The sequence below is a fragment of the Chiloscyllium plagiosum genome, chromosome 39 (assembly GCF_004010195.1).
Source record: "Chiloscyllium plagiosum isolate BGI_BamShark_2017 chromosome 39, ASM401019v2, whole genome shotgun sequence".
NCBI classification, from domain to species: domain Eukaryota; kingdom Metazoa; phylum Chordata; class Chondrichthyes; order Orectolobiformes; family Hemiscylliidae; genus Chiloscyllium; species Chiloscyllium plagiosum.
This window is the reverse complement of record NC_057748.1, coordinates 16,467,443-16,495,058: the sequence shown is the minus strand read 5'-3', so window position 1 is coordinate 16,495,058 and position 27,616 is coordinate 16,467,443. Positions and strand designations below refer to the sequence as shown.

Sequence of the window (27,616 nt, the reverse complement as noted above, 5' to 3'; positions counted from 1 at the left end):
TTTGGAACTTCAACTTTTAGATCTGGTCTAACTTTTTCCTCACTATGTTAAAACTAATAGAATTACAGTCACTGGATCCAAAGTGTTCCTGCACTGATACCTCAGTCACTTGCCCTGCCTTATTTCCCAAGAGTAGGTCAGGTTTGGCATCTTCTTTAGTAGGTACATTCACATACTGAATCAGATAATTTGAATAAATCATAACAAAATAAAAAGAGATATGTCCATAATAAATATATATGCCTTGAAGGCTCCTTGTTGAATTAATCATGACTAATAAAGAAGTTAATTGCCTGTGTTAGATCAAAGGAGATGGTTTAGAAGATTCTTAGAATCCCTACAGTGTGGAAGCAGGCCATTCAGCCCATACCGTCCCTCTGAAGAACATTCCAGCCATACCCAGCCCTCCATTTCCCATGGCTGATCCACCCAGCCTGTGCATTATGGGTAACTTAGCACAGTCAGTCCACCTAACCTACACATCTTTGGACTGTGGAGGAGACCAGGGCACCCGACAGAAATGAGGAGAACATGCAAACTCCACACAGAGAGCCACTGAATCTGGAATCAAACCCAGATCCCTAGCATTGTGAGGCAGCAGTGCTCACCACTGAGCCACCATGCTGTCCTGAGCATGGGGAGAAATTTAAAATCCAACAAAGGATGTTCAAGAGACAGATAAAGGAAGGAGAAAGACAATATAAATAGAAGCTAGCGAGTAACATAAAGCCGGACTGTAAAATATTCTAAAGGTGTGTGGAAATGACAAATTAACAAAGACAAAGACATTGTCGGAAGAGGCAGGAGAATTTATGATGGAAAGTAGGGAAATGGCAGAGAAATTAATTGCAAAGAATTACACTGACAACCAACTTAGGATTGTCAGTATGACTCACAGTGTGGTACACTTGCGAGTAGTGGGAGCAACATATTAAAAAACAGGGGCCTGTTCTTCATGGACAGTTGAAACATATATACTTATCACACCTGTTACAACTCAACAAATGGGTGACAACCATTCACTGGTTCATTTCTCAGGATGCCCTCACCTAACAGAGCCAACATTAGATCCCCTACAGTAAGGAAACAGGCCATTTGGCCCAACAAGTCCACACCTACCCTCCAAAGAGTAACCCATCCAGACCTATTCCCCTATGTTTACCCCTGTCTAATGCACCTAACACTATGGACAATTTAGCATGACCAATTCACCTGTCATGCACATCTTTGGATTGTGGGAGAAAACCCACACAGACAGTCACCTGAGGCAGGAATTGAACCCAGGTCCCTTGTGCTATGCTAACCACTGAGCCACAATGCCGCCCTTGCTTAGTTTAAAATTTAAACAAAGCCTAGCTGTTAACCACTGAGCAGCATTATTGAGTGCATTCTCCATGGCAATAGCTCCACCAATCACAGGCAATTTGCCTGCCCATCAGCATCCTCCTCTCATTCACTGAAAATACTGGCTTACCCCTTGGATTTGTATTCTTGCAAAATGTCCTGATGAATGCAAGATGAAAAGACTCAACAAAATGTGACTTTTTTCAGAAATACTAAACAATTATTTTGCATCTACTTTCCTAGAGGAAGATATAGAAAATTTCCCATTATACAAGGAAACTAAGGCCTTGTGAAAATGAGGAACTGAAAGAAATTAGAATTAATAAAGAGGTGGTAATCAAAAGATTAATTGGGTTAAAGGTTGGTAAATACCCTGGACCATACAAACTGCATCCCTGTGTATTGGAAGATGTAGCTACAGAGATAATGGATACATTGGTGACAATCTTTCAGAATTCTCTTGACTCTGCAAAAAGGGCTACAGACTGGAAAGGAGCAACTTTAACCCCATTATTTAAGAAGAAAAGAACAGATAAGTGGAAAATTACAGACTTATTATTTGACGTCTGTCGTAGGGAAATGTTAGAGTCTATTAGCGAATCTTTTATAAAGTATGTGATAACTGGCTAATTAGAAAATAATGTGATTGGGCAGAGTAAGGATGGATTTATGAAAGAATTCGACAAACTTGCTAGAGTTGTTTGAGGATGTTACTTGTAGCATAATTAATGGAGAAACAGTGGACGTGGTGTGTTTGGATTTTCAGAAGGCTCTTGATATGTCCCTGTAGTGATTTGAACCATGTAGACCTTACTTACTATGACCCCCTTGACTGGGTTTGTTAACCTGGGCCAATTGGGAAGCCCTGGCTGACCAACATAAACAGGGGACTAAGGGCCCTCTTGTGATTCAGATGTAGTGACCCTACCCCCTGAACCAAGAGACCCAAGTTCAAGTCCCACCTGCTCCAAAGCTGTGTAATAAAATCTCTGAGGAGAAAGTGAGGACTGCAGATGCTGGAGATCAGAGCTGAAAATGTGTTGCTGGAAAAGCGCAGCAGGTCAGGCAGCATCCAGGGAACAGGAGAATTGACGTTTCGGGCATAAGCCCCTGGATGCTGCCTGACCTGCTGCGCTTTTCCAGCAACACATTTTCAGCTCGAATAAAATCTCTGAACAGGTTGATTAGGAAAATAGGTTACAAAAAACATAAACAGGGAATTCAGAATCTCCTCAATTCAGGGACTGACTCTGAGCTGGCTGGCCACAGTCAGTATATTGTACACATGTAAATAAAGGGTGATTTGATAATGGGATATCTGCCTCTGTGCAGTTACTTCAGCGCCAAACAAGAGGTTAGTAAACAAAATCGAACTACATGGGATTGGGAGTAGTATACTACTCTGGATTGAGAATTGTTAATAGACAGAAAAGGGGCAGAGGAATAAACAGGCTATTCTCAAGATGGTCGGTTGTTACCAGTGGGGTACCAAACGAATCAGTGCTTTGAAGACATCTGCTCACAATTCCGATCAATGATTTGCATATTGGAATCAACTGGCATATTTCCACATTTGATGCGAACACAAAACCGGCATGGTTTTCTTAAGCCAAAAACATTATGGTTGACTTATACATAAAGTCTTCCTTGACAAACGTATAGGTTATCCAAAAGATATGGTGCAGAAAAGCTCTAGAAATACTCAGGTGGAAGTGTGGGCTGTGAGGAGAGAGAAAGGACGCATCAAGGGATTTAGACAGGCTGAGTGAATGGAATATAGAGTGAGTAATTGTGAAATTATCCACTTTGGTAGAAATATAAACAGAAACGCAGAATCTCTCTCTTAAATGATGAGAGGTTGGGAATTGTTGATGATCAAATGAACCTGGGCACTTTTCATAATGAGTCACAAAAAGATTGCAGACAGATAAAGCAAGAAATTTGATAAGTAAATTGAATGTTGGCTTCAATAAAAAGGGAAGTAGGTACAGGAACAAGGATATCTTGCTACAATTGTATAGAGTCATGATGAGACTGCACCTACAGCACTGTGTACAGTTTATCTAAGGAGGAGTATATGTGTCATTGAGAAAGTTTAATAATGACAGGGTATGACAGAGTAGATGTGAATAGGATGCTTCTCCTGGCTGATGAGTCATAAACCAAGAGTATCCCATTTAAAACTAGAATGAGTAGGGATTTCTTCTCTCAGCTGATTGTAAATATTTAGAATTCATATGCCATAGGGCTGTGGAAGCTCAGGCACTGAGCAGGTTCAAGACAGAAATCAATAGAAAGTGGAAAATGGCATAGGGGTAGGTTATCAGCCATAATCTGTTTATTGACAGAGCAGGCTTGATGGACTGAATGGCCCACTCTTATTTCTTACATTTTCAGTATTTATCTACCAGTGTTCACTTTATTCTTGTGTATATACTTACAATGAAATTGAATCATTAATAAGTGTAAATTATACTTTAGAACATAGAACAATACAGCACAGTACAGGCTCCTTGGAAATGCGATAGGTGGAAGGAGGTTAAGGTGAGGGTGATAGGCCGGAATGGAGGTGGGGGCGGAGAGGTCAGGAAGAAGATTGCAGGCGAGGAAGGTGGTGCTGAGTTCGAGGGTTCGCATTTCCAATGCCCCTCCCCCAAGTCCCTCCTCCCTACCTTTTAGCTTAGCCTGCTTGGCACACTCTCCTCATTCTGAAGATGGGCTCATGCCCAAAACGTCGATTCTCCTGCTCCTTGGATGCTGCCTGACCTACTGCGCTTTTCCAGCAAAACATTTTCAGCTCTGATCTCCAGCATCTGCAGTCCTCACTTTCTCCTATTCTATGATTCCACCAAACATTATCAGTAGTACACGAGCTAGAAGCCATCAAACAATTTACTGCTTTGAGAAGGGCCTCCTTGTTCAATTCCATCAGAAAGAAAGTGAGGACTGCTGATGCTGGAGATCAGAGCTGAAAATGTGTTGCTGGAAAAGCGCAGCAGGTCAGGCAGCATCCAAGGAGCAGGAGAGTCGACGTTTCGGGCATGACCCTGGTCATGCCCGAAACGTCGACTCTCCTGCTCCTTGGATGCTGCCTGACCTGCTGCGCTTTTCCAGCAACACATTTTCAGCTCAATTCCACCAGAGGCAAGAAACTGGTGTATTGATGGAAGTGGTAGCGGCAAGTACAATTACAGCATTTAAAAGACATTTGAACAGGTACATGGATAGGAAAGGTTTAGAGGGATATGGGCCAAAAGCAGGTAAATGGGCCTCATTCTGTTTAGGAAATATGGCTGGCATGAATGAATTGGGCCCAAGGCTCTGTTTTCATGCTGTATGATGCTAAATAGCGAATAGACTTTCAAAAGCAAACAGCAGGCACTACAAACAAGTGTGGAGCTGAGCAAACTCAAAGTGTACAGAGCCACAGTCCACACCACCCTTCAGTATGGGCCTGAGCCATGGGTCCTATGGTGATACAGGTGATATGTTCGCTTTCTAGAGCCCATCCTCCAGAATTAACTCTGCAGCATCCTCAAGATCCCCTGGAAAGATCTAATCACAAATATTTGAGTCGTGGAAATAGCCAACATCATCAAGGACATACCAGCCAACTGTGATGGGCAGATTATGTTGCCGAGATGGATGATAGCTGCCTGCCCAAGATCATAGTGTACAGAGGGCTGACCATTGGTTAATCTAACAGAGGGAGCCCACACAGACCTTTTAGGTATTCCCTGAAGAAGTCCCTTTCTGCATGGAACATTCACCATTGCCAATGGGAAGCATGGGCCCTGGATCCAGATACCTGGAGATAGAGTCATAGAGCATGGAAACAGACCCTTCAGTCCAATCAGTCCATGCCAATCATGTTCCCAACTAAGCTAGTCCCACCTGTCTGTGTTCGGTCCATAGCCCTCCAAAACGTTCCTATCTGTCTTTTAAACATTGTAACCATCCCTGCATCTACCATATCCTCTGGCAGAGCTTTTCATGCATGACCGACTCTCAGTGTAAAAAAAGTTGTCCCTCACGTCTTTTTAACATCTTTCTCCTCTCATCTTAAAGGTATGCCCCCAGTCTTGAAATCTCCTACCCTAGAGGAAAGGTAACTGCCATTATCTACACCCCTCATGATTTTATAAACTTCAATAAGGTCACCCCTTCAATCTCTTATGCTCCTATGAAAAAAGTCCCAGACTTTCCAGTTTATTATTATACATCCAACCCTCCATTCCTGGCAACATCCTGGTAAGTCTTTGATAAGCCGTCTCCGGTTTAATAATGCCATTCTTATATTGGGACTACACAAATCAGGAGTGCTTCGGTCTCCTCTGAGACTGAGCGAGCATTCGGCACGAAGGTGGAAGGGTGGAGAAGGGCAGATCCATTCACCTCCACGTGACCCACTGTGGAAGAATCTAAGCACCCTGCTGACTAGCCAATCAGCGAGCCTGGAAATGACAAGTACAACCTTCTTAAAATCTTCATCTAAAGAAATGCTGAGAGAGCACAATGTTTAGAAAATGATAATGGGATCAGGCAGAGTCAACATGGTTTTGTAAATGGGAAATCATGTTTAACTAATTTACTAGAGTGCTTTGCGGAAATCATAGCAGGGAACGGTGGGCGGCACGGTGGCACTGCTGCCTCACAGCGCCAGAGACCCGGGTTCAATTCCCACCTCAGGCGACTGACTGTGTGGAGTTTGCACGTTCTACGTGGGTTTCCTCCGGGTGCTCCAGTTTCCTCCCACAGTCCAAAGATATGCAGGTCATGCTAAATTGCCCGTAGTGTTAGGTAAGGGGTAAATGTAGGGGTATGAGTGGGTTACGCTTTGGCGGGTCGGTGTGGACTTGTTGGGCCGAAGGGCATGTTTCCATACTGTAATGTAATCTAAAAAAAAACTTGCATTTCTAAAAGGCATTTGTTAAGGTGTTACATCAAAGAATATTACACAATGTAATAGCTGGAGGCGTGGGAGTGGAGTGCCACAGTAGGATCAATGCTAGGAGCTTCAGCAATTTAAAACTTCAATGATGACAAAGGGACTGAATGTACGGTCATTAAACTTGCCAATCTCATCAAGATTGGTGGGTTACTATGGTGTCAAAAACAAGTAAATAAGCTACAAAGGAATATAAATTAAATGACTCAGCAAAAATTTGTCAGATGGAGTATCTCTTATTTTTCAACTTATACTATGAATCACTGTAAGGTAATGTAACTTTTTTAAAATTTCTCTATTTTGTGTCTAAGCTTTGTACTGAGATACTGTGTACCTAAAATGGCACCATTAAGGGCGATATTGTAAACTTTTCACTGTTCTCCTGTATTCCTGTACTTGAATGACAATAAACCTAAATCTAATTCTAATTCGAGTATGTGAATTATTCCACTTCGGCAATAAGAATAGAAAAGCAGCAATAATATTTAATGGAGAGATATTGCAGAACTTGGTGGAACTGAGGGATCTGAGTGCCCTGGGATATAAACCACTAAATGTTAGAGTTTAGGTACAGCAAGGGATTATGAAAATATGGATTGCTGATGTTTCTTGCAAGGGTATTGGAATATACTGGTTAGGGACACTTTACTACATCTCTACAAGGCCTTGGTGAGACCACATGCAAACAGCACTGTGTGCAGCTTTGAACTCATTATTTAAGAAAGGATACAACATAAAGCAGTTCACCAAAGGTTTGCTCAACTCATCCATGCACAGAAGGATGTATTTTATAGTGTTGTACGTCCTGGTCTTTCTTTAGAAGGAAGAGAGGTAGTCTAATTGAAACAGACAGAATCCTGAGGGGATCTGACAGGACGGATGTCTCCTCTTGTGAGGGGCATGAGAGCTAGAGAACACCGTTGCAAACAAAAATCTCCTGCCTAAGATGGCGATTGCGTTGTGTTTCTCTCAGAGGATGGTTACTGTATGGAACTCATTCCCTCAGAAAGCAATGGAGGTTGGAACATTGAACTTATTCAACTTTTGATAGGCAAGGGAGTTAAGGGTATGGGGTCGTCAAACAAAGGTGAAGCTGATACTATGACCAGATCAGCTGTGATTGTATTGATTGGCAGAGCAGTTTTGAAGGACCGAATGGCCTACTCGGCTAATAACTGTAATGTTCCCAAGGAACAGCTGGTTTGTGACTGCAGGCAGCACATCAAGCAGGCCTGTGCCTGTTATCATTGGCAGCAATCTTAATTCTTTTATCCTACACTTGTAGTCTGTGCCAACAATAAGGCCAAGAAACAGTCTGATATTTACAAGACATTATACCCCGGGATGTAACATCCATGTGGCAGAATTGATATGCCATAGACAGAAATCTTCAACAGTGAGAAAAAATAGTTTGAGGTAGTGCGCAGCAGTTAAGTGAGCATTGTAAATTTAAAAGCTGAATAAACATCATTTTGATTTGTTACCCAAAGGGTGGTGGATGCTTTGGCATTGAACATGTTTAAGGCTGGGATAGATAGACTTTCTCAGGGCATCAAAAAGTATGGAGAGCGGGCAGGAAAGTTGAGTTGAAGCCCAAGGTCAGCCTCAATCGGCCAGAACGTAGTAGGCTCAATGGGCTGAATGATCTAAACTTGCTTCTATTTCTTGTGCTCTTTTATAGTGCTCCTCCCCAATGCATAGTCCGAAGACCACTTTCGTTTTTGATACACATTAATGACTTAGTCACAGAGTCACAGAGATGTACAGCACAGAAACAGACTCTTCAGTCCAACTTGTCCATGCCAACCAGATATCCTAAATTAATCTAGTCCCATTTGCCAGCACTTGGCCCATGTCCCTCTAAACCTTTCTATTCATATACCCATCCAGATGCCTCTTAAATGCTGGAACTGTACCAGCCTCTACCACTTCCTCTGGCAGCTCATTCCTCTGTGTGAAAAAGTTGGAGATACAAAGTGCAGTTCTGCAGTTTGCAGATGACACAAAATTTGAAAGGTTCAGAAACTGTTTAGAATCCAAAAATTGGCTTCAAGAAGATACAGGGAAGCTGATGGAATGGGTGAAATAACACTGCCAATGAAATTCAAGACAGAAGGCATTTCATTTTATGAGAAGAATACAGGAAGGCGATTTAAGCTGAAAGGTACAGTCTCAAAACAGGGTGACAATTGGATATCTGTGCACATGTCATGGCAGGAAGGTAGCAGGATAGGTTTACACAGCAATTAATGAGGCATGTGGGATTAGGAGCTTTATGAATAGAGGCAATGATTACAAATGGGAGGAAGTTAGAAACCACTTGTTCGGCTTGTGTGCTAAGTCAATACAGGTTAAGAAGGATCTGAAAGCTTTGGAGTATACACAGGAAATTTACCCAGAGCTGAAAGGTTACAGTTATGTGGATAGACAGGAGAAAGTAAGAAAGTCTTCTGTATTCAAAGAGATTTGATTTACATGTTACTTGTAGTCGAGATAAATAGGCCATTTTCAGGTTGGCAAATTTTAAGTAATGGATTGACACATGGATTAGTGCCGGGATTTCAACTATTGTATTTACAATCTACATTCATAATTTAAATGAAAGTTTTGGTGCTGGGTCCACTTTTGTTTGTCATTTATATAAATGTTTGTGGAAGCTGTTTTTGCTGGACTACCTGTTTGCAGCCATTTTTAGTGAGTCATGGTGTTATTCTCACTTGGCTTGGCCCCTTGCCCTCGGTGGCCCTGACCGGTTAGGACATTCTGTAACAGCCACATAACTTCTGCTTTTCCCACATAACTCATGAACTGTTTCTCTGTAGACACCTGCTAAGCAAAAGCACAACTCAGGCAAACATTGTCAGTGTGCGAACATAGTGTGCATTGACTCAAGGTCTGAGAACAAAAGCTCGTTAATGTACAGTTCTATGCAAGGCAAGACCTTGGACTGGTGTATAGCCACGTAGGCCCTCTAGTAACTAGCTTGTGGTTCAACTCAGCATCTGTTGTACTATATAAATCCGCAGTGATCTGGAGTGCTTTGGAGTAGCACTGGACCATGCTTAGGAAAGGTGTGCTCCCCATGATATCATGCAACAAAGTTTGTCATAATCAAGGTTTGAGTATAGGGACTTTGTTCAACAATCTGGTGTAGTCGCCAGGATCCTTTAATTACGGAATTCTGAGCAAACCTGCAGTAGTTTTTAAAACAAGGCTGCCTGTGTAATCCAAACCTGAGTCGACACGCATATCCCAAGTTAGGGAGAGATGCTGTGACAAGGCGCGCATGGAAAGATCGGTGTTGTAGGACAGAAATCATTTTAAGGTGACCTTGAGGGATTGACAATGGCGCCAGTGCTGGCTTGTCAGTCTTTGTATGTTTGTTGTTCATTTCTCCACAGATCGTAGATCCGTGCTTCGGAACTGAGGAAGCAACAATGGGGTCAACAACTGGTGGGCCGGCCTCGGGGACAAGTTAAACCATGTCTTGCCGAGAAGGAAGGCCCACGTCCATTTCTCCCCTCAATAAAGATGCAGCAGTGCCACAGTAAATATGTTCGATGCAAAAATAAGGTAGGAATCCCCCTGGTGCCACTAGGGTCACCAGCCAATATTGGTTGGAAGGAAACAGGGGACAGTAGATATGTTATTGCTTTCACTTCCGACTTATATGGGTGGTCCCACTGGAACTGGCCTTATGGAGGTTCCTTTAAATTGGAAAACATTGATTATTAGAGGATAAACATTAAGGGTTGTTACGGTGATTCCTCTTGGAATACTGATTACATGTTCCGATGTTTAGCTAAATTTAAAGAAGTTGCGAAAAGCCATCAGCTCCCTAAAAATAAAGACCCCTGTCAGCTGCTCGACTACCTTTCGTCTTCTGGGTCCACAACTTCTGCCCCAACATCTTATACCCCTTAGTATCCTAAAGTTCCCATCTGCACCCTCGACCCAGACCCTCTTATGAACGAAATTGTCGCTTTTGTTGCTACTCATCCTCCAGCCCACCTCCAAGGCCAAGAGGATCTCATTGAGAATTCTTTCCTTCAACAACAACAAGTGGCCGAAGTGGGTGCCGCTGGGGAGACAAGGTCAGGAAGAATCCGACTCCACCGTGTTCTCCACGAGCACCAAAAGACATGCCACATGCTCGACGACGAAGCCCACCATTCAGTTACCGCGGGTAATGATCAGCAACACGCCCCTCGAGAAGCCTTGAACCCTTACTGAGGTCCACGGCATGCTCTGATCCACTCAAACGCCCGATACCATTTTATAATTGGCTAGTACAAATCTGCAGTATTTATAATTGCCTGCCACAGGACGTCCAGGCTTTAAAACATCTGGTGTATGGGACCCATTGGGAAGTCATAAAAAGCTCCCTTGAATTCCCCCAGACGCCATAGACTGATGCAGATGTACAAGCAAATTGGCTTGTGGATACCGTTAAGCCTGCCATTATGACAGCAGCATGTCAACAGGCAGACTTTGGAGTAGTCATGCGCTGTCTGCAAAAGGCGAATGAGCCTACACTTGATTTCCTTGCTCACTTTAAGGAAGTTTGGGAATCATCTGCAGGCATACCTCTCTCAGACAATGATTGTTCAGCGGTCCAAACTTCTGTCAACTGCCGGAGCCCCATCGCGCCCAGACCTTCAAATCCCATAACCTCAACTGGCAGGAGATGAACTGGGATCCCCTCCTCACTGCCATTACCAATATGGATCGACAGGGTCATTTCGATTACAAGAAGGAAAAAGAGGCTTACCCACCCCCACCCGATTAACACAGGCGTGGAATCAGGGACAAAGCCAGGGAAAGGGACAGCAACACAGGGATAAAAGCAGAGTCAGATGCAGAGCATGTGGGAAAATAGGCCACTGGGTGCCAGAATGCCAGTCCAGCCACCCCTCAACAGCAGCACCACCAACTTCCCCCGCAACGACAGCCACGACAGGCCATGTGTACTCTTCACGACCCTTTTCCCCACACCCCTAATGTCTCGAGCTGCTGCATAAGGAAGATTTTGCTGCAGGGCCAGGTGAATTGGCCATGCTAAATTGCCCGTAGTGTTAGGTAAGGGGTAAATGTAGGGGTAGGGGTATGGGTGGGTTCGCTTCGGCAGGTCTGCGTGGACTTGTTGGGCCGAAGGGCCTGTTTCCACACTGTAATGTAATCTAATCTAATCTAATCTGCAGGCATACCTCTCTCAGACAATGATTGTTCAGCGGTCCAAACTTCTGTCAACTGCCGGAGCCCCATCGCGCCCAGACCTTCAAATCCTATAACCTCAACTGGCAGATGAACTGGGATCCCCTCCTCACTGCCCTTACCAATATGGATCGACAGGGTCTTTTCGATTACAAGAAGGAAAAAGAGGCTTACCCACCCCCACGACAGCCACGACAGGCCATGTGTACTCTTCACGACCCTTTTCCCCACATCCCTAATGTCTCGAGCTGCTGCATAAGGAAGATTTTGCAGGTCATCTCAATACGATTCTCCCATTACCTGTCAGAGATGAGGGGTCATATTGAGATGAGGGGTTGAGATGAGGGGTCATATTGTCTCGGTTTTGGTGGGCTCTGGAGCTACCCAGCGCCTCCTTCAGCGGCCCTTCCTCTCAGCTCTGACACAGTTTCCACCGTGGGTGTCTCTGGTCTGCCCATGGTTGATTGTCTTTCTACCCCTCCACATTCCTATTGTCATTGGTCCATCGGCGGTCCCCAACACTGTTATAATCTCCCTTTCCTGCCCGGTGGCCCTTCTCAGCCACTAGACTGTCTGCAAACTTAATGCCTCCATTCATTGCTCTCCACAGGGCCTCACCTTGGAGCTCTCCGATTCCACTTTTATAGGCCGCCATGACTGCTGACATTCAGCTCAATGCCGAACAAAGACCGCTTTTCCGATATAATCCCTCCTCATTTCCTCATGGTTTCAATCATTGTTAAAGCCCCGTGGCACCCAAAGGATTTGGGACCCATGGTGCACGGACTCTGCAGTCTGCTGAAGGAATTGAAACCCCCTGGACCCTGTGGATCCCGACCACCATGCGGATTTCCTGTTTTGGAGAGGAGGAGTTTTGTCTACATTGTTTTCCCTCATTTGAAGATATGACGTTTACCTTGCAGACCCTGCAACTCTGCCCCTCCTATGACAGTCCCTTATTGCTCAATAATGTGCCACCATCATTATGGGCACGGCACTCCAATGACTCCGCCTCATACGGTCACTGTGAAACATGGGGGCATCAGACCATCTATCAGACAGTACAATTTGTCACCAGCTGCCAATGAAGGTATAAAACCAGTTATTGATTGCCTCCTGGTGCCTACCATTAGCCTCTGCAAAACTCCTATCCTCCCTATTCCTAATACAGGAAAACCAGTATGGTGGAGATTTGTGCAGGAGTTGAGGGCAGTCAATGCCATTGTTTAGATTTAGATTACTTACAGTGTGGAAACAGGCCCTTCGGCCCAACAAGTCCACACCGACCCTCCAAAGAGCAACCCACCCATACCCCTACATTTACCCCTTCACCTAACACTACGGGCAATTTAGCATGGCCAATTCACCTAACCTGCACATTTTTGGAGCACCTGGAGGAAACCCACGCAGACACAGGGACAATGTGCAAACTCCACACACATTGAGGCGGGAATTGAACCTGGGTCTCTGGCGCTGTGAGGCAGCAGTGCTAACCACTGTGCCACCATGCTCCCCAGTGGTGCCAGACACCAATGCCATCCTTGCTAGCCTCCCTTCTGCTACCAATAGTTTTTCTGTCTCGGTTCGGCCTTTCTCTCCATTAAACTATCACTGGATACCTTTTTGCCTTTACTTAGGGCAGCCGCCAGTATACACGGACACAGCTTCCCCAAGCATACACGGAGAGCCACACTGTATATGCGTCTGCGGTACACCGGACCCTGAAGGACCTCCAAGTGCCATGTAAAAGCACCTTGGTTCAGTACGCCAATGATTTATTAGTGGCCTCTTGATGTCTTCGTGTGTGATACTCTTGCATTGCGACACCGTCTGGCTCAGGACGGATATAAGGTCTCTGTTGAAGAAATGCAACTCTGCCAAAACACAGCACAATATTTGGGCTACAAATGTGTGCACGGTCTCAGAGCACTGTCTCAAGATCGCATTGCAGCCATCATTAACCCTTCTCCTCCCCTTACACAAACTGAGCTGTTGTCCTTTTTGGGCATGGGTGAATTACTGCAGACACTGGATACCGGTCTATTGAGTTATTGATGCGCCTCTCTGCCAGGCATCCTCGCCAAACCTCACTGAACTGAACACCTGAAATGGCCCAAGCCTTTAAGGAACTTAAACGGTGCCTAACCTCAGCAGCTGCTCTGGTCATCCCCGATTACACGCTGCCTTTTCAGCTGTATATTAACGAAAAGGAGGGATATGCGTCCGGCTTTCTAATACAACTGCGTGGGGATCTCTGATGCCCTGTTGTCTATTAACCTGTACAGATACCACCTGTTATGAGGGGAATGCCGGCCTGTATCCGCATTGTGGTGGCTGCTGCTGTAATGGTAAAAACGTCCACCCCTATTGTGCTGGATTATCCTTGTACAGTTTTTGTTCCTCATTCGGTTTCCCTGCTGCTTAATTCAGCAGTGACTCAGCATTTTACGGCATCAAGGCTAACTGGCTATGAGGTCATCCTGTTTTCTCTCACTAATCTTAAGCTTCAGCATGCCCCCACTTTAAACCCTGCCACCCTTCTCCCTGTTACACAGCATTCCCCGGCAGAGGATCGTGATTGTCTGCATGTAGTCCTAGAAGTTGTCCCCCTGCATCCCGACCTCTCTGGAACTCCATTAGACAACCCAGACATGATCCTTTTCACAGACGGCTCCTCTTTTTGACCCTCCGATCACCAAAGGGACTTCTGCGCAAGCAGCCGAACTGGCTGCCCTTACCAGAGCCTGTGTCCTTGCTGGCAAGAGGTCTGTTAACATTTGTACCAACTCCAGACATGCCTTTGGAGTGGTATATGATTTTGGAACCCTGGGAAACAGAGGATTTATTGCCTCTTCTGAAAGGCCCTTGCAGCCTTCCCATTCTCATCAATAATCTTTTTCAGGCCATTATGCTCCCCTCCGCCGTAGCGGAAATAAAGTGCACCTCCCTTACCGTCACTGATGACCCAATCGCCTGAGGGAATGCTCGCGCTGACCAAGCTGCTAGGTGAGCAGCATTAGCTCCCACTGAAAGGATTCTACAAGCTCCAAAGACAGGGGAAGCAACAAAGGTTTTAGATCTAGTAGAGGGGATGCAGACTACACAGCAACACACTCCACAAGCTCAGAACAATAGTTGGATGTGCATAGGAACTAAGGAATCCCCTTTAGGGCTAATGGTGCATCCTGATGGAAGGTTCATTTGTCCTAAAGCCTACTTGCATGTTCTTGCACTGGCCGCTCATGGGGTCGGTCATGCAGGAGAAGAAGGGATGATCCATGCAGTACTACAAACTTGGTACCGACCAGGCTTTGCAGCAGCAGCACAAGTATCAAAATATCTAATATGTCTACAGAACAGTAATGCTCAACCTTTAGCCGTTTAATCATTTACAGAATGATTTCATTCACGTGCCAGCTCTACAGTGATTAAAGTACATGTTGGGTGTTGTTAACATGTTTTCTAAATGAGTAAAGGCCTTCCCCACAAGGAAAGATGATGCTAGAACAGTGGTCAAATGCCTCACGAAGGGTGTGATCCCTAAGTTTAGAATTCTCGGGAGCATTAACAGTGACAGAGGTACTCACTTTACCGTGGCAGTCACAGACAATTTTACTAAAGCACTAGGCATTGTGTAGAAATGTCATATTCCCTATCAGCCCCAGTGCTCAGGCATGGTGGAATGGATGAATGGTATCCTTAAAGCCACTCTGACAAAGATCTTACAGTACACGGGTCTACCTTCGCCAGAAGGCCTACTCTTTGTCCTGCATACCATAAGAAACATGGTCAACATAACCACAGGACTTACCTCATTTGAGATCCTGAGAGGGAGACCAATGTCTACAAAATTTCCAGTGGATACGGCATTACTCTTGACACAGGAAGCTGTTCTGGATTATGTCAAAGCACTCTGTAAGATGATTACCCATACCTATGATCGGATAATGGAGGCCATTCCCGCACCTAGTGATGACCCAATGCATCCCTTCCAACCTGGGGACTATGTCATGATAAAATCATTGGAAAAGAACTCCCTTTCTCTAAGGTGGAAAGGCCCGTACCTCGTCCTCCTGGTAAGCCGGATGGCTGTCAAGGTCAAGGGAAGACCTGAGTGGACGCATGGAACCTGCTGCAAGAGAGCGCCATCCCCAGAGGGACACAAGCAGAAAACGCCAGAGGCATCAGCTCACCCGCCATCCACAATATTTAGAGACTGATCGCCATTTCAGTCTCTGTGCTCCTCATTGCCTTGTTCAAAGGCGAAAGTGAGGACTGCAGATGCTGGAGATCAGAGTCAAGATTAGAGTGATGCTGGAAAAGCACAGCAGGTCAGGTAGCATCCGAGGAGCAGGAAAAAGCCCTTCATCAGGACATCGAATTTCCTGCTTCTCGGATGTTGCCTGACCAGCTGTGCTTTTCCAGCACCACTCTAATCTTGATATTGCCTTGTTCATGCTGACTGGGCATGAGGGGTACAGGGAAGATGGAATGATGAACTCTGTCACAATGGAGTTCATGTCAACACTTTTCTTCACATGATTTACACTTACACACAGAAGGTTAACCAGTCTAGCTGCTGGGTATGCGCCCATATCCCCATACACTCTAAGAGAGGAAACCCCTGACACCCATCCCATTTAAGGAATCTAAAATAGCTGAATGTGGTTGGAACAAAACAGGTCCTCCGATATGTCTACCTGCGGGGGGGGTAGGTTTGCCTGGGAGTCTCACAACCCTTTTATGCGAGACCCTGACAGGGCCAATTCTGCCACCAATAATAGGTTCCCTTGGGAGTCCGCAGGTTATAATATGGAAAAGTGTAAGGGTTGGTTCCGGCTTCACCACAACCTCTGGCATACACCCCCAGCTCTGGTCCTCACTAATACCACAGGAAAGAGTACACCCATGGGAACCATCTGCTTTAAAAGCAGTCACATGTCAGGCTGGAATGCTGGGACCAGTAAATGTACCCATTCCCTGCTTCTTACCCCGTCCGTGCACTGATCCACTTCTGCTGGGAGTATCCTGAACCTTGAAGTTCTCAACAAGACTACTACAAGTGCCAAGTTCACAAGTCTTTGGACTGGAACCAATTACTTGAGAACTTATAATGGCACCTATTTCATTTGTGACCATAAGGCCTACCCTGGACTTGGGTAGTTCCTATCTAGGGTATGTAGTTCCCTTTACTTATGACTCACATTCCTCCCTGTTCCAATGGTCTTGGCCTCGCACCAAGAGAGCTATAACTGACACTGAGAAATTCTTGGCCATTCTCTTCACACAGTGGTCTTATAGGACCACTCTACTGGCAACGGAGGTCAGGAAATTGGCCTCAATTCTTGAGGAAATAGCAGCCCTCAAGACTGTCGTCCTATAAAACAGATTGGCCTTTGATTATCCAGTAGCCCAGAAAGGGGACACTTGTGCCCTCACTGGCTCTGAATGTTGCAGCTATATTCCAAACTCAAGTGAGAACATTCCCAACCTTGCCAATCACATTTGGAAGGCTGCCTCCAAGCACATTGACACGAGCTCCCCTTGGGATCTGTGGAGCTGGATGAGTGGATGGTTCGGTCCCTTAGAAATGGGTCTCTAGCAGGACCTCATTATATTTGTTGTCATTATTTCATCTGCCTTAATCAGTGTTGTGCACACTTTAGCTTGCTATTACTACCCTCAGTCCCATTAACTTCCCAGATGGTCACAATCCCCCTCGCTGAAATCCCTCACTCTGATACAGATGGGTTACCCCTTTGATTCCGAGCTTCTAGCATCGGATAATACCCCAGGCTTCGGCTACATTCCCCTTATGCAGGTAATCCTGACCTGTTGTTTTGATCTTATGATCAAAAAGGAGGGATTGTGGGAGCTGTTTTTGCTGGACTGCCTGTTTGCAGCCATTTTTAGTCAGTCATGATTTTGATCTCGCTTGGCTTGGCCCCCTGCCCTGGCCTGTTAGAACAGTCTGAATCAACCACATAGCTTCTGCTTTTTCCACATAACTCATGAACTGTTTCTCTGTAGACACTTGCTAGGCGAAAGGACAACTTAGCCAAACATTATCAGCATGTGAATGTAGTGTGCATTGACTCGAGGTCTGAGAACAATAGCTCGTTAATGTACAGTTCTAGGCAAGGTATGACCTTAGACTGGTGTATAGCCACGTAGGCCCTCTAGTGATTATCTTGTGGTTCAGCTTGGCATTTGTTGGACTATCTAAATCCGTGGTGATCTAGAGTGCTTTGAAGGTTAGGAAAGGTGTGCTCCCTGTGATATCATGCAATAAGTTTGTCAATACACAAGGTCTGAGTCTGGGGAATTTCTCCAACAATATTTTAGAGGTGAATATACAAAGTGCGATTTGTAAATTTGCAGATGACACCAAGATTGATAGTATAGTTCCCAGTGAACAAGGTTATCTAAGATTAGCACTGCTGCGTCACAGCACCAGGGACCCATGTTCAATTCCTGTGTCGGGTGACTATCTGTGTGGAGTTTGCACAATCTCCCCGTGTCTGTGTGGGTTTCCTCCGGGTGCTCCGGTTTCCTCCCACAGTCCAAAGATGTGCAGGTCAGGGTGTTTTGGCAATACTACGTTGCCCGTAGTGTTCAGGGATATGTAGGGTAGGTACATTAGTCAGGGGTAAATCTAGAGCATTAGGGTAGGGAAGTGGGTCTGGGTGGGTTACTCTTCAGACATGTTGGGCCAAATGGCCTGTTTGCACACTGTAGGGTTTCTATGAAATTACAAAGAGATCTTGATCAATTGGGTCAAAGGGCTGAGAGTGACAGATGGGTTAATTTGGATGAATTGAAAGGACGTTGTGAAACTTGAAACGGTTCAGAAAAGATTTACAAGGACGTTGCCGGGGTTGGAGGATTTAAGCTATAGAGAGAGGTTGAAAAGCCATACCTCAATATGCAAAGCCAATCAAGGTGACTATCGATATGTTGCCAGGTTTGGAGGGTTTGAGCTGTAGGGAGAGGCTGAATAGGCTGGGTCTATTTTCCCTAGAGAGTCAGTGGCTAACGAACCATGAGGGCCATTGATAGAGTAAACGGTCAAGGTCTTTTTCCCAGGGTAGGTGAGTCCAAAACTAGATGGAACAGGTTTAAGTTGAGGGGATCTAAGGAGCAATCTTTTCACAGAGGGTGGTGTGTGTATGGAATGAGTTGCCAGAGGGAGTGGTGGAGGCTGGTGCAATTGCAACATTTAAAAGGCATCTGGATGGGTATATAAATAAGAAAGGTTTGGAGGGATATGAACCAAGTGCTGGCAAATGGGGCTAGACTACTTTAGGATACCTGGTCGGCATGGGTGCGTTGGACTGAAGGATCTGTTCCATGCCGTATATCTCTATGACTCTATGACACTAAATGCAAGAAATTGCATTTTGCTAAAACAAACAAAGGCAAGGCTTACACAATTAGAAGCCGGGCCTTGGGTAGTGTTGTAGAACAGAGAGACTTAGGGGTTCAGTTACATAGATAGGGTGGCTAAGAATTTAGCATTTAGCATGCTTGCCTTCATTGCTCAGACCTCTGATTTTAGGATTTGGGCTCTTTACACTGAGCTTGTACAGAGCATTGGTGAGGCCTCTTCTGGAATACTGTGAATAGTTCTTGTCCCTCCATTATAGGATATTATTAAGCTGGAGAGGGTTCAGAAGAGATTTACCAGGATGTTGCCGGGAATAAAGTGTTTGAGTTATAAGAAGAGGCTGAATAGGCTGGGACTTTTTTCACCAGAGCATAGGAGGTTGCTGGGTGACCTTATAGAGGTTTATAAAATCATAAGAGGTATAGATAAGGTGTCTTTTCCCTCGACTGAGGGATTTCAATACTACAGTGCATATTTTTAAGGTAAGAGGGGAAAGATTTAAAAAAGACTTTAGGGGCAATTGTTTTACACAGAGAGTGAAATGTGTGAGGAATGAACTTCTAGAGAAAGTGGTGCATGTGGGTACTGTTACAACTTTTAAAAGAGACTTAGATAAATACATGGATAAGAAATGTTTGGAGAGATATGGGCCAAATACAGGCAGGTGGGAGTAGTTTAGTTTGAGAATATAGCTGGCCCGGACTATTGGACTGATTGGTCTGCCTCTGTGCTGTATGACTCTCTGACTGAATATATGCTTAAAATCAGGAGAGGTTTTGCATGAGTACACAAAGAGAAACAGATATCAATGTTTAGAGCCTCAGTAAGCAGAGGGTGTGGATATTGTGCAAAGGGCAAAAGAAACAGGGGTGGCAGGAGTAAAATGTTCAGGATTTGAAATGCACTGCCCAAGAATGTGGTGAAGGCACATTCAATTGCTTTGCCACAAATAAATTTTGAAAGAAAGAAAATCACAGGGATATGAGGAGCGAAAACTGGAGTGGAATTAAAGACAGCTGAAAAGAGCCAGTGCAGACCAGATTACTCAATGGCCTTGTCATGTGTTGAACTAATCTATGAAAAATAATATCAGCACCTTTAATAATGAAACTCTTGTCACTCGTCCGCCAAAAAAAAAAGGATATTTCTTTCCATTCTACGGACCATGGGAATTCCCCACTTAAAGATAGTTCCTCAGTGGGAACAGAAACAGTCATTAATTGTAGGGGTTTTCCAAATAGTCACCAGGAATAAAAAGAAAAAGGAGTTCCTTGTCCCAGTGTTCCTTGTCTCTCTTCCCACAGCTCTTCCTCATCACTTCAGAAGTCCCCCACCTTCCTAAAGTGCACTTGCAATTACAGCAGTGCAGAGAGGTTTCTGCAACAGTTGGAGCTCTTAAAGAGAAACGGGATCAGAGCATCGTCAACATGTCAATTTTGAAATGCAGAGTTACGGATTCTCTTCACATGCCAGTTGTCAGGCATGGAATTCACTCTCTGGAGACAGATCTAGACCAGCCATGCCTGCCTGTGTTTCAATTTCCTCTTTTGCATTCATTTGGCATTATTCAACAGCTTGCTGTGGTATTCAGTTTCATAATCTAGCCTAGTCTGTTATACAGCCAGAGTCCCCAGAAGCCTAAGGGATCCCCCAGCATAACGAAAGTATTACGTACAATTTTCAGGTCATTTTTATCTTGAAATACTTTTCATTATTCGTACATTTTGAGTTTAGAAGAGGAAGAGGCGATTTAATTGCAACATAAAGTCATAGACCAATAGAGCTGTACAGCACGGAAACAGACCATTTGGTCCAATTTGTCTATGCCGACCAGATATCCTAATCTAATCTAGTCCCATTTGCCAGCATTTAACCTATATCCCCCCAAACCCTACCTATTCATATACCATCCAGCTGCCTTTTGAATGTTGTAATTGTACCAGCTCCACCATTTCCTCCAGCAGTTCATTTGATACACACTCCATCCTCTGCATGAAAACGTTGCTCCTTAGGTTCCTTTAATATCCTTTCCCCCCTCAACTTAAACCTGTTCCATCTAGTTTTGGACTCACCTACCCTGGGAAAAAGACCTTGACTGTTTACCCTATCAATGCCCCTCATGATTTTGTTAGCCACTGACCCTCCAGGGAACATAGACCCAGCCTATTCAGCCTCTCCCTACAGCTCATACCCTCCAAACCTGGCAACATATCGATAGTCACTTTGATTGGCTCTGCATATTGAGGTATGGCTAACATGGACAGTGATTAAGACAAGTCCTGAGGCATCATGGTCTGGTGAACGTGAGAAAGGTGTTTCCTTTTCCTTTATAACATTTCTTCAGTGGGTGTGAGAATCACTGTCTGGCCAGCATATGTTTGCCTACTCCATATTGCCCTTAAGAAGATGGCCGTGAAGTATTTTGAACCTTCTTGAACCGCTGCAGTTCATTCTTAATAGGTGGCCCCACAGTGCTGTTAGGGAGGGAGTTCTGCGGTTTTGAACCAACAACACAGAGGAACGGTGAGATATTTCCAAGTCAGAATGGTAAATGGCCTGGAGGAACCCTTGTAGATTTAGATTTAGATTTTATTGTCATGTGTACTCACGTACAGGAGTACAGTGAAAAGTGCATAATGCCGCCACACATGGTGCCATCTTGGGCTCAAAGTAGTAAAAGAAACAAAATTAAAAAGTCAAGCATTACATTCATAAAATAAGTAGAAACATTTTTTTAAAAGGTAATAGTTAACATTAAAGCGCTTCTTAATATAAATTAGAAAAATCAAGGAAAAAAGTGAAAAGTTCAACAGTCTTTGATAGCCCTCCACTTAGCTCAGCTACCTGTTCTCAATGTTGTCACCTCAGATACCAGGAACGTCCTTCACCTCGAGCCCTTCTCACACAGCGGGCTATAATGCCATTGCTGTTGCTGCAGCTGCTGCCTCCCCGAACTCCTCCTGCTGCCTCTGGAACATGCCCAGGCAGGACCCACTTGCACACCGAGAAACCGCCACACCGGGGCTGAGGGACTAGGGCAAGACACTGTCACGGACTGCCCAGACACCGGTTTGAGACACCGCCAAGCTGGGCCAAAAGACCACCTTGTGCCACCAAGAGATCACGACAGGCCACCAAGAGACAGGACCAAGGGACTGCCATAGGCTGGGCCAAGACAATGCCTCTCCAATGCTGAGGCCGTGAGTGAAGAAATGAACAAAAGAAACACCCAGATAGAAACAAAAAGAGACAGAAAGAAAGACATAGAAAGAAACGGAGAGAGTGGATGAGCTCTGACTGAAACATCCTAACTGCCACCATCTTAGATTTGGTGTTCCCAAGCAATGGCTGCCCTCAAATTCCCAGATTGCAGTGGTCATGTGTTTGAAAGGCACTATCTGGGGATCCTTGGCATATTGCTGTGGGGAACCTAGAACTAGGACGCTGTTTTAAAATGTGGGGGCTATTTAAAACAGAGATAGGGTGAGATCTTTTTCTCACCAATTTTTTGGAACACTCTTCCTTGAAAGGCAGTGCAAGTGGAGCTTTGAATACCTTTAAGGCAGAAGTGGATAGATTCCTGACAAACAAGGGAGATGTGTAGGTGGGAAGCTAGGTCTATCAGATCAGCTAAAATTGTACAGAATGGCAGAGGAGGCTCTAGAGACCATGTTGCCTACTCCCACTCCTAACTCATGTTGGTAATAAAAGATAATCATTTGTTCGATGGCTCTCTACTTCATTTTCATTCTTGTTTTGTAAAATATAGACATTGGGAGGTAGCAGGGAGTGCCTGTTGGGGCTTCACAGAATTTCACAATAAGTTATGGGGTTCCTTCATTAAAAGAAGTAAACCATTGTGCTAACCAACCCCTTCGTAAAAAATGTTTCACTTGGAATTCCCTTTTGGATTTATTAATAACTCTTGGGTTTATGGTTGTAGTTTTCACTTGAAACAGGCTGAGCAGTGTTGTTTTTAATATTGCTCCCCAAATGATTAAATAAGCGTTTTTGTTTAAAGTCTTTGGCAGTGTGTTGTAGGCCATTCGAACCATCAAGTCCACACCGACCTTCCAAAGATCTTCCCACCCTGACCCATACCATCCCTGTAACCCTGCACTTTCCCAGGGTTAATCTTAGCCTGCACATCTCTGGACAGTATGGGAAATTTAGCATGGCCAATCCACCTAAACTGCACATCTTTGGACTGTGAGCGGAAACCGACAGTGAGGAAACACCAACTGTTGTGGTCTTAAAGTAAGTGAGGAATGCCTAGGTATGAAACAAAAACAGAAATTGCTGGAAGAGCTCATCAGGTCTGGCAGCATCTGTGGAGAGAAGTCAGAGTTAACGTTTCGGATTGAGTGGCCCTTCCTCAGAACATACTAAGTTTTGAAGAAGGGTCACTTGACCCAAATGTTAACAATGACTTCCCTCCACAGAGGCTGCCAGACCTGCTGAGCTTTTCCAGCAATTTCTGTTTTTGTTTCTGATTTATAACATCTGCTGTTCTTTCCATTTTTAATTTCCAACTTTGGTTCCTTTGCTTAGAAAGGGAACACCACCCATGATACAGGTTCACAGCTGAGTCATAGAGATCTACAGCATAGCCCTTTACCCTGTCAAGTCCATGTTGTCAGCTATGTTAAGAACACATCTATCTCACTTCATGTCAACTGGGGATCATTGGTTGCATGTTTGCCCGTGAATCACATGGTTTTGGATTCGTATCCCTGTTCAAAGGAACACAGCTGATAATTGAGTGCAGTTCAGAAGGAGTGCCACACAGTTGGAGGTATTAGCATTTGAATGCAATGTTTAGCAGAGGCCCGATCTGCCCTCTCAGGTGCTTTTTTGAAGAGATGGTTTCTCCCCAATGCCCTGACAAAAGTCAACCCTTAACCAACTTCACAAAAGAAACAGATTACCACGTTGCTGTTTGGGGGACTTTGCCAAACACAAATTAGCCACTGTGATTCTTACAATATAGCAGTGACTATGTTTCAGAAGGTGTTCCATTGGCTGTAAAGCACTTTAAGACAACCAGCGGGTGTGAAAAGTACAATTTTGTTTATTACCTGTTCATGGGATATGGGTGTCACTGGCAGGACCAGCATTTATGCCCATTCCTTATGACCCAGAAGTCAACCACATCGTTGTGGATCTGGAGTCACAGATTGGTCAGGTCAGGTAGCGGTGGCAGATTTCCTTCCCTCCAGGTCATTAGTGAACCATAATGTGGAGATGCCCATGTTGGACTGCGGTGGACAAGATCAGAAGTCACATGACACCAGGTTATAGTCCAACAAATTTATTTAAAATCACAAACTTTCAGAGCTGCTTTTGAACTATATCCTGGTGTCATGTGACTTCTGAATTAGTGAAACACATTGTTTTTTACACCATTCAAGACGTATCTTTTTAATTCAAGATTTTAAAAACAAAATCACTGTCTGCCATGGTGGGATTTGACCCATATTCCCAGTGTTTTAGTTTAGGTTTCTCAATTAATAGGCCAGTGGCATTACCAAAACATCACTGATTATAGAGTCTTAGAGATGTACAGTCTTAGGTCCAACCTGTCCATGCTGACCTGGTATCCCAACCCAATCTGGTCCCACCTGCCAGCACCCGGCCCATATCCCTCCAAACCCTTCCTATTCATATACCCATCCAAATGCCTTTTAAATGTTACAATAGTACTAGCCTCCACCACTTCCTCTGGCAGCTCATTCCATACACGTACCACCCTCTGTGTGAAAAAGTTGCTCCTTAGGTCTTTTGTATACCTTTCCCCTCTCACACTAAACCTATGCCCTCCAGTTCTGGACTCCCCCACCCCAGGGAAAAGACTTTGTCTATTTATCCTATCCCTGCCCCTCAAAATTTTGTAAACCTCTATAAGGTCACCCCTCAGCCTCCGACGCTCCAGGGAAAACAGCCCCAGCCTGTTCAGCCTCTCCCTATAGCTCAAATCCCCCAACCCTGGCAACCTCCTTGTAAGTCTTTTCTGAACCCTTTCAAGTTCCACAACATCTTTCCTATAGCAGGGAGAGCAGATAGGAAGGATTCCCTAAACAGGTAGTATTTCACTTATTCACACGTCTACCACTGATGGGTGGCACAATAATATAAAAAGGAGCAAATGTCACAGTATTAAAGGGGTTCCTTGATAAGGTTTGGTCCTGACTTTGTCGTTTGTTTGTTGTGTCAGTCGCCATGCCCTATTCCCAGTTAGTCATCGCCGCTCTCTTTCACAAATGTCAAAGTAACTCTGTGGCTGACTCTCTGTGAAGTCCCCAGCACTATTCACCTGTTCTCTACCACACACTTGAGGCTTTGACCACTATCCCACGACTTCCCCACCCATGGCCCTTCATCATCCTGGTGCTGTGTGATTTTTTGTTTAAACTTTGTCCTCCCCAGTCCGACACTGGCTCCTTCAAATCATTCTGTCTCACTTTGCAGACAGATCCATTTTGAACAGCGAAACGCAGAGAGTGTTGACCTGGCCTCTTTGAAAGCTCCACTCCATTCTCCCTTACAAACCCAGTTCCCTGACGAAAGTCACTGTTGGCGGTTTCCAACGCCTTTTCCAAAGACCACATTCTCTCTCCTATTTCTGAAAAACAAAACCCCTGGTCGATCAGGAGGCGGGGAAAGTTCGATTCAGGGTGTGATGGCCCCCCACAGGCGAGGTGCCCCCTGGCAATCACGTCTTGATCCAACGAAAATGCAGATCAGACAGTGAGATGCAGCTTTTGGGAGGGGAGCGGTGCTCCTGAAACGGTTTCGAGCGAGGGAGACAGAGGGGAAAGTATGAACAAGTTGGGAAAAAGTGAACGCGTTGGAATTTTGCGCAGGTTTACTCTCACGACCTGAATAACTGAGTATCCTACCTGAAAGTTGGCCTGGGTCCTGGGTCCATCTGAGGAGGGGTAAAGTCCGCCATGCCTTCTGTGGCGAAGGGTACTGAGAGACTCCAGAGATTCCAAATGATAGATTTCCCCCTCTGTGCTAACTCCTGATATCCTTGTGCCTGGACAGTCAATGTCATCAAGTCTGACTCCCCAGTAAGCCCTGGAGTCAGCACCGAAACCAGTCCTGTCGCAGGGAGGGAAGTTAAACACTGAAACTTGGCAATCGAAAGTTGTGAGGACTTTTTCGAAACTTTCTTTTTCTTTCTTCGAGCGCCCCCAGGCAACCGCCCGCAGATTTTCCAACGCCAAGTTGCAATTTACAAGCTTTTCATTTCTTTCATGATTCATTCGGCGGCGGGGGGGTGTTTGTCGAGTCGGGAGGGAAATCCCAAATGTTTCTTCTCAATCTCCGAATCCAAAATATCATCTTCCTCGTCTGTCGGCCGCACCTGTCAGAAGTGACTGCGCGCCTTGCTCACGCTTTCCCTTTTTAAATAACTGGGGGTTGAGGAAGGACTACAAGTCACAGAGGATTGGGAGGATTATAATTTATACAGGGGTATACATTTCTCGTAGCACCTTTCGCTGCTGCAGGACAAACCCGACACACTTGACACCTGACAAAAACAAATCCGACAGTACGGTGGGTGCTGAAAATCAGAAATAAAAGCGGAACTTGCTGGAAAAACTCGGCAGGGTGGCACGGTGGCTAGCACTGCTGCCTCAGGGTGCCAGGTTCGACTCTAGTCTCGGGTGACTGTCTGTGTGTGGAGTTTGCACACTCTTTCCCCCGTGTCTGTGCGGCTTTCCTCCCACAGTAGCAGAGGTGTGCAGGTCAGGGTGACTTGGCCATGGGAAATCGCCTGTAGTGTTAGGTGCATGAGTCAGGGGTAAATGTAAGGGAATGGGTCTGGGTGGGTTGCTGGCCAGAGGGTCGGTGTGGGCTTGTTGGGCCGAAGGGCCTGTTTCCAAACTGTGGAGAGAAAGCAGAGTTAACTTTTTTGTTTCCAGTGGCGGAGGCTGGTACAATTATAACATTTAAAAGACATCTGGATGAGAAGGGTTTAAGAGGGATTTGGGCCATATGCTGGCAAATGGGAGTAGATTGATTTAGGATATCTGGTGGGCATGGAGGAGTTGGACCAAAAGGTCGATTTCCGTGTTGTACGCCTCTATGACTGGAGGACGCTCCTTCAGATCACTTTACACCTGATTGATGTCATAAGATTGGAATCAGGGCAGCCAATTTATGCACAGCAAGCTCCCACTAAACAGCATAGAGTCATAGAAATGTACAGCATGGGAAACAGACCCTTCAGTCTAATTTGCCCATGCTGACAAGATATCCCAATCCAGTCCCACCTGCCAGCACCTGACCCATATCCCTCCAAACCCTTCCTATTCATATACCCATCCAGATGCCTTTTAAATGTTGTAATTGTACCAGCCTCCACCATTTCCTCTGGCAGCTCATTCCATACACGTACCACCCTCTGCATGAAAAAGTTGCCCCTTAGTTCCCGTTTATATCTTTCCCCTCTCACCCTAAACCTATGCCCTCTAGTTCTGGACTATCCCACCCCAGGGAAGAGACTTTGTCTATTAATCCTATCCATGCCCCTCATGATTTTATAAACCTCTATAAGGTCACCACTCATCCTCCGACGCTCCAGGGAAAACAGCTCCAGCCTGTTCAGCCTCTCCCTGAAGCTCAAATCCTCCAACCCTGGCAACATCCTTGTAAATCTTTTCTGAACCCTTTCAAGTTTCACAACATTCTTCTGATAGGAAGGAGACCAGAAT

At 45.1% G+C, this 27,616-nt stretch overlaps 1 protein-coding gene across 2 annotated transcripts in view; it reads right to left on the bottom strand.

Annotated features, from left to right (window-relative positions):
* LOC122542278 (ICOS ligand-like) overlaps positions 1–26,496 on the bottom strand; it is a 45,046-nt gene extending 18,550 nt beyond the window's left edge. For both annotated transcript variants that reach the window (XM_043679854.1, XM_043679855.1), the window contains exon 1: positions 25,793–26,496. In XM_043679854.1, coding sequence (XP_043535789.1) covers positions 25,793–25,950 — 158 coding nt within the window. In that variant the 5' untranslated portion in view covers positions 25,951–26,496. The remainder of the gene's footprint in view (positions 1–25,792) is intronic.
* Positions 26,497–27,616: the final 1,120 nt, after the last annotated feature.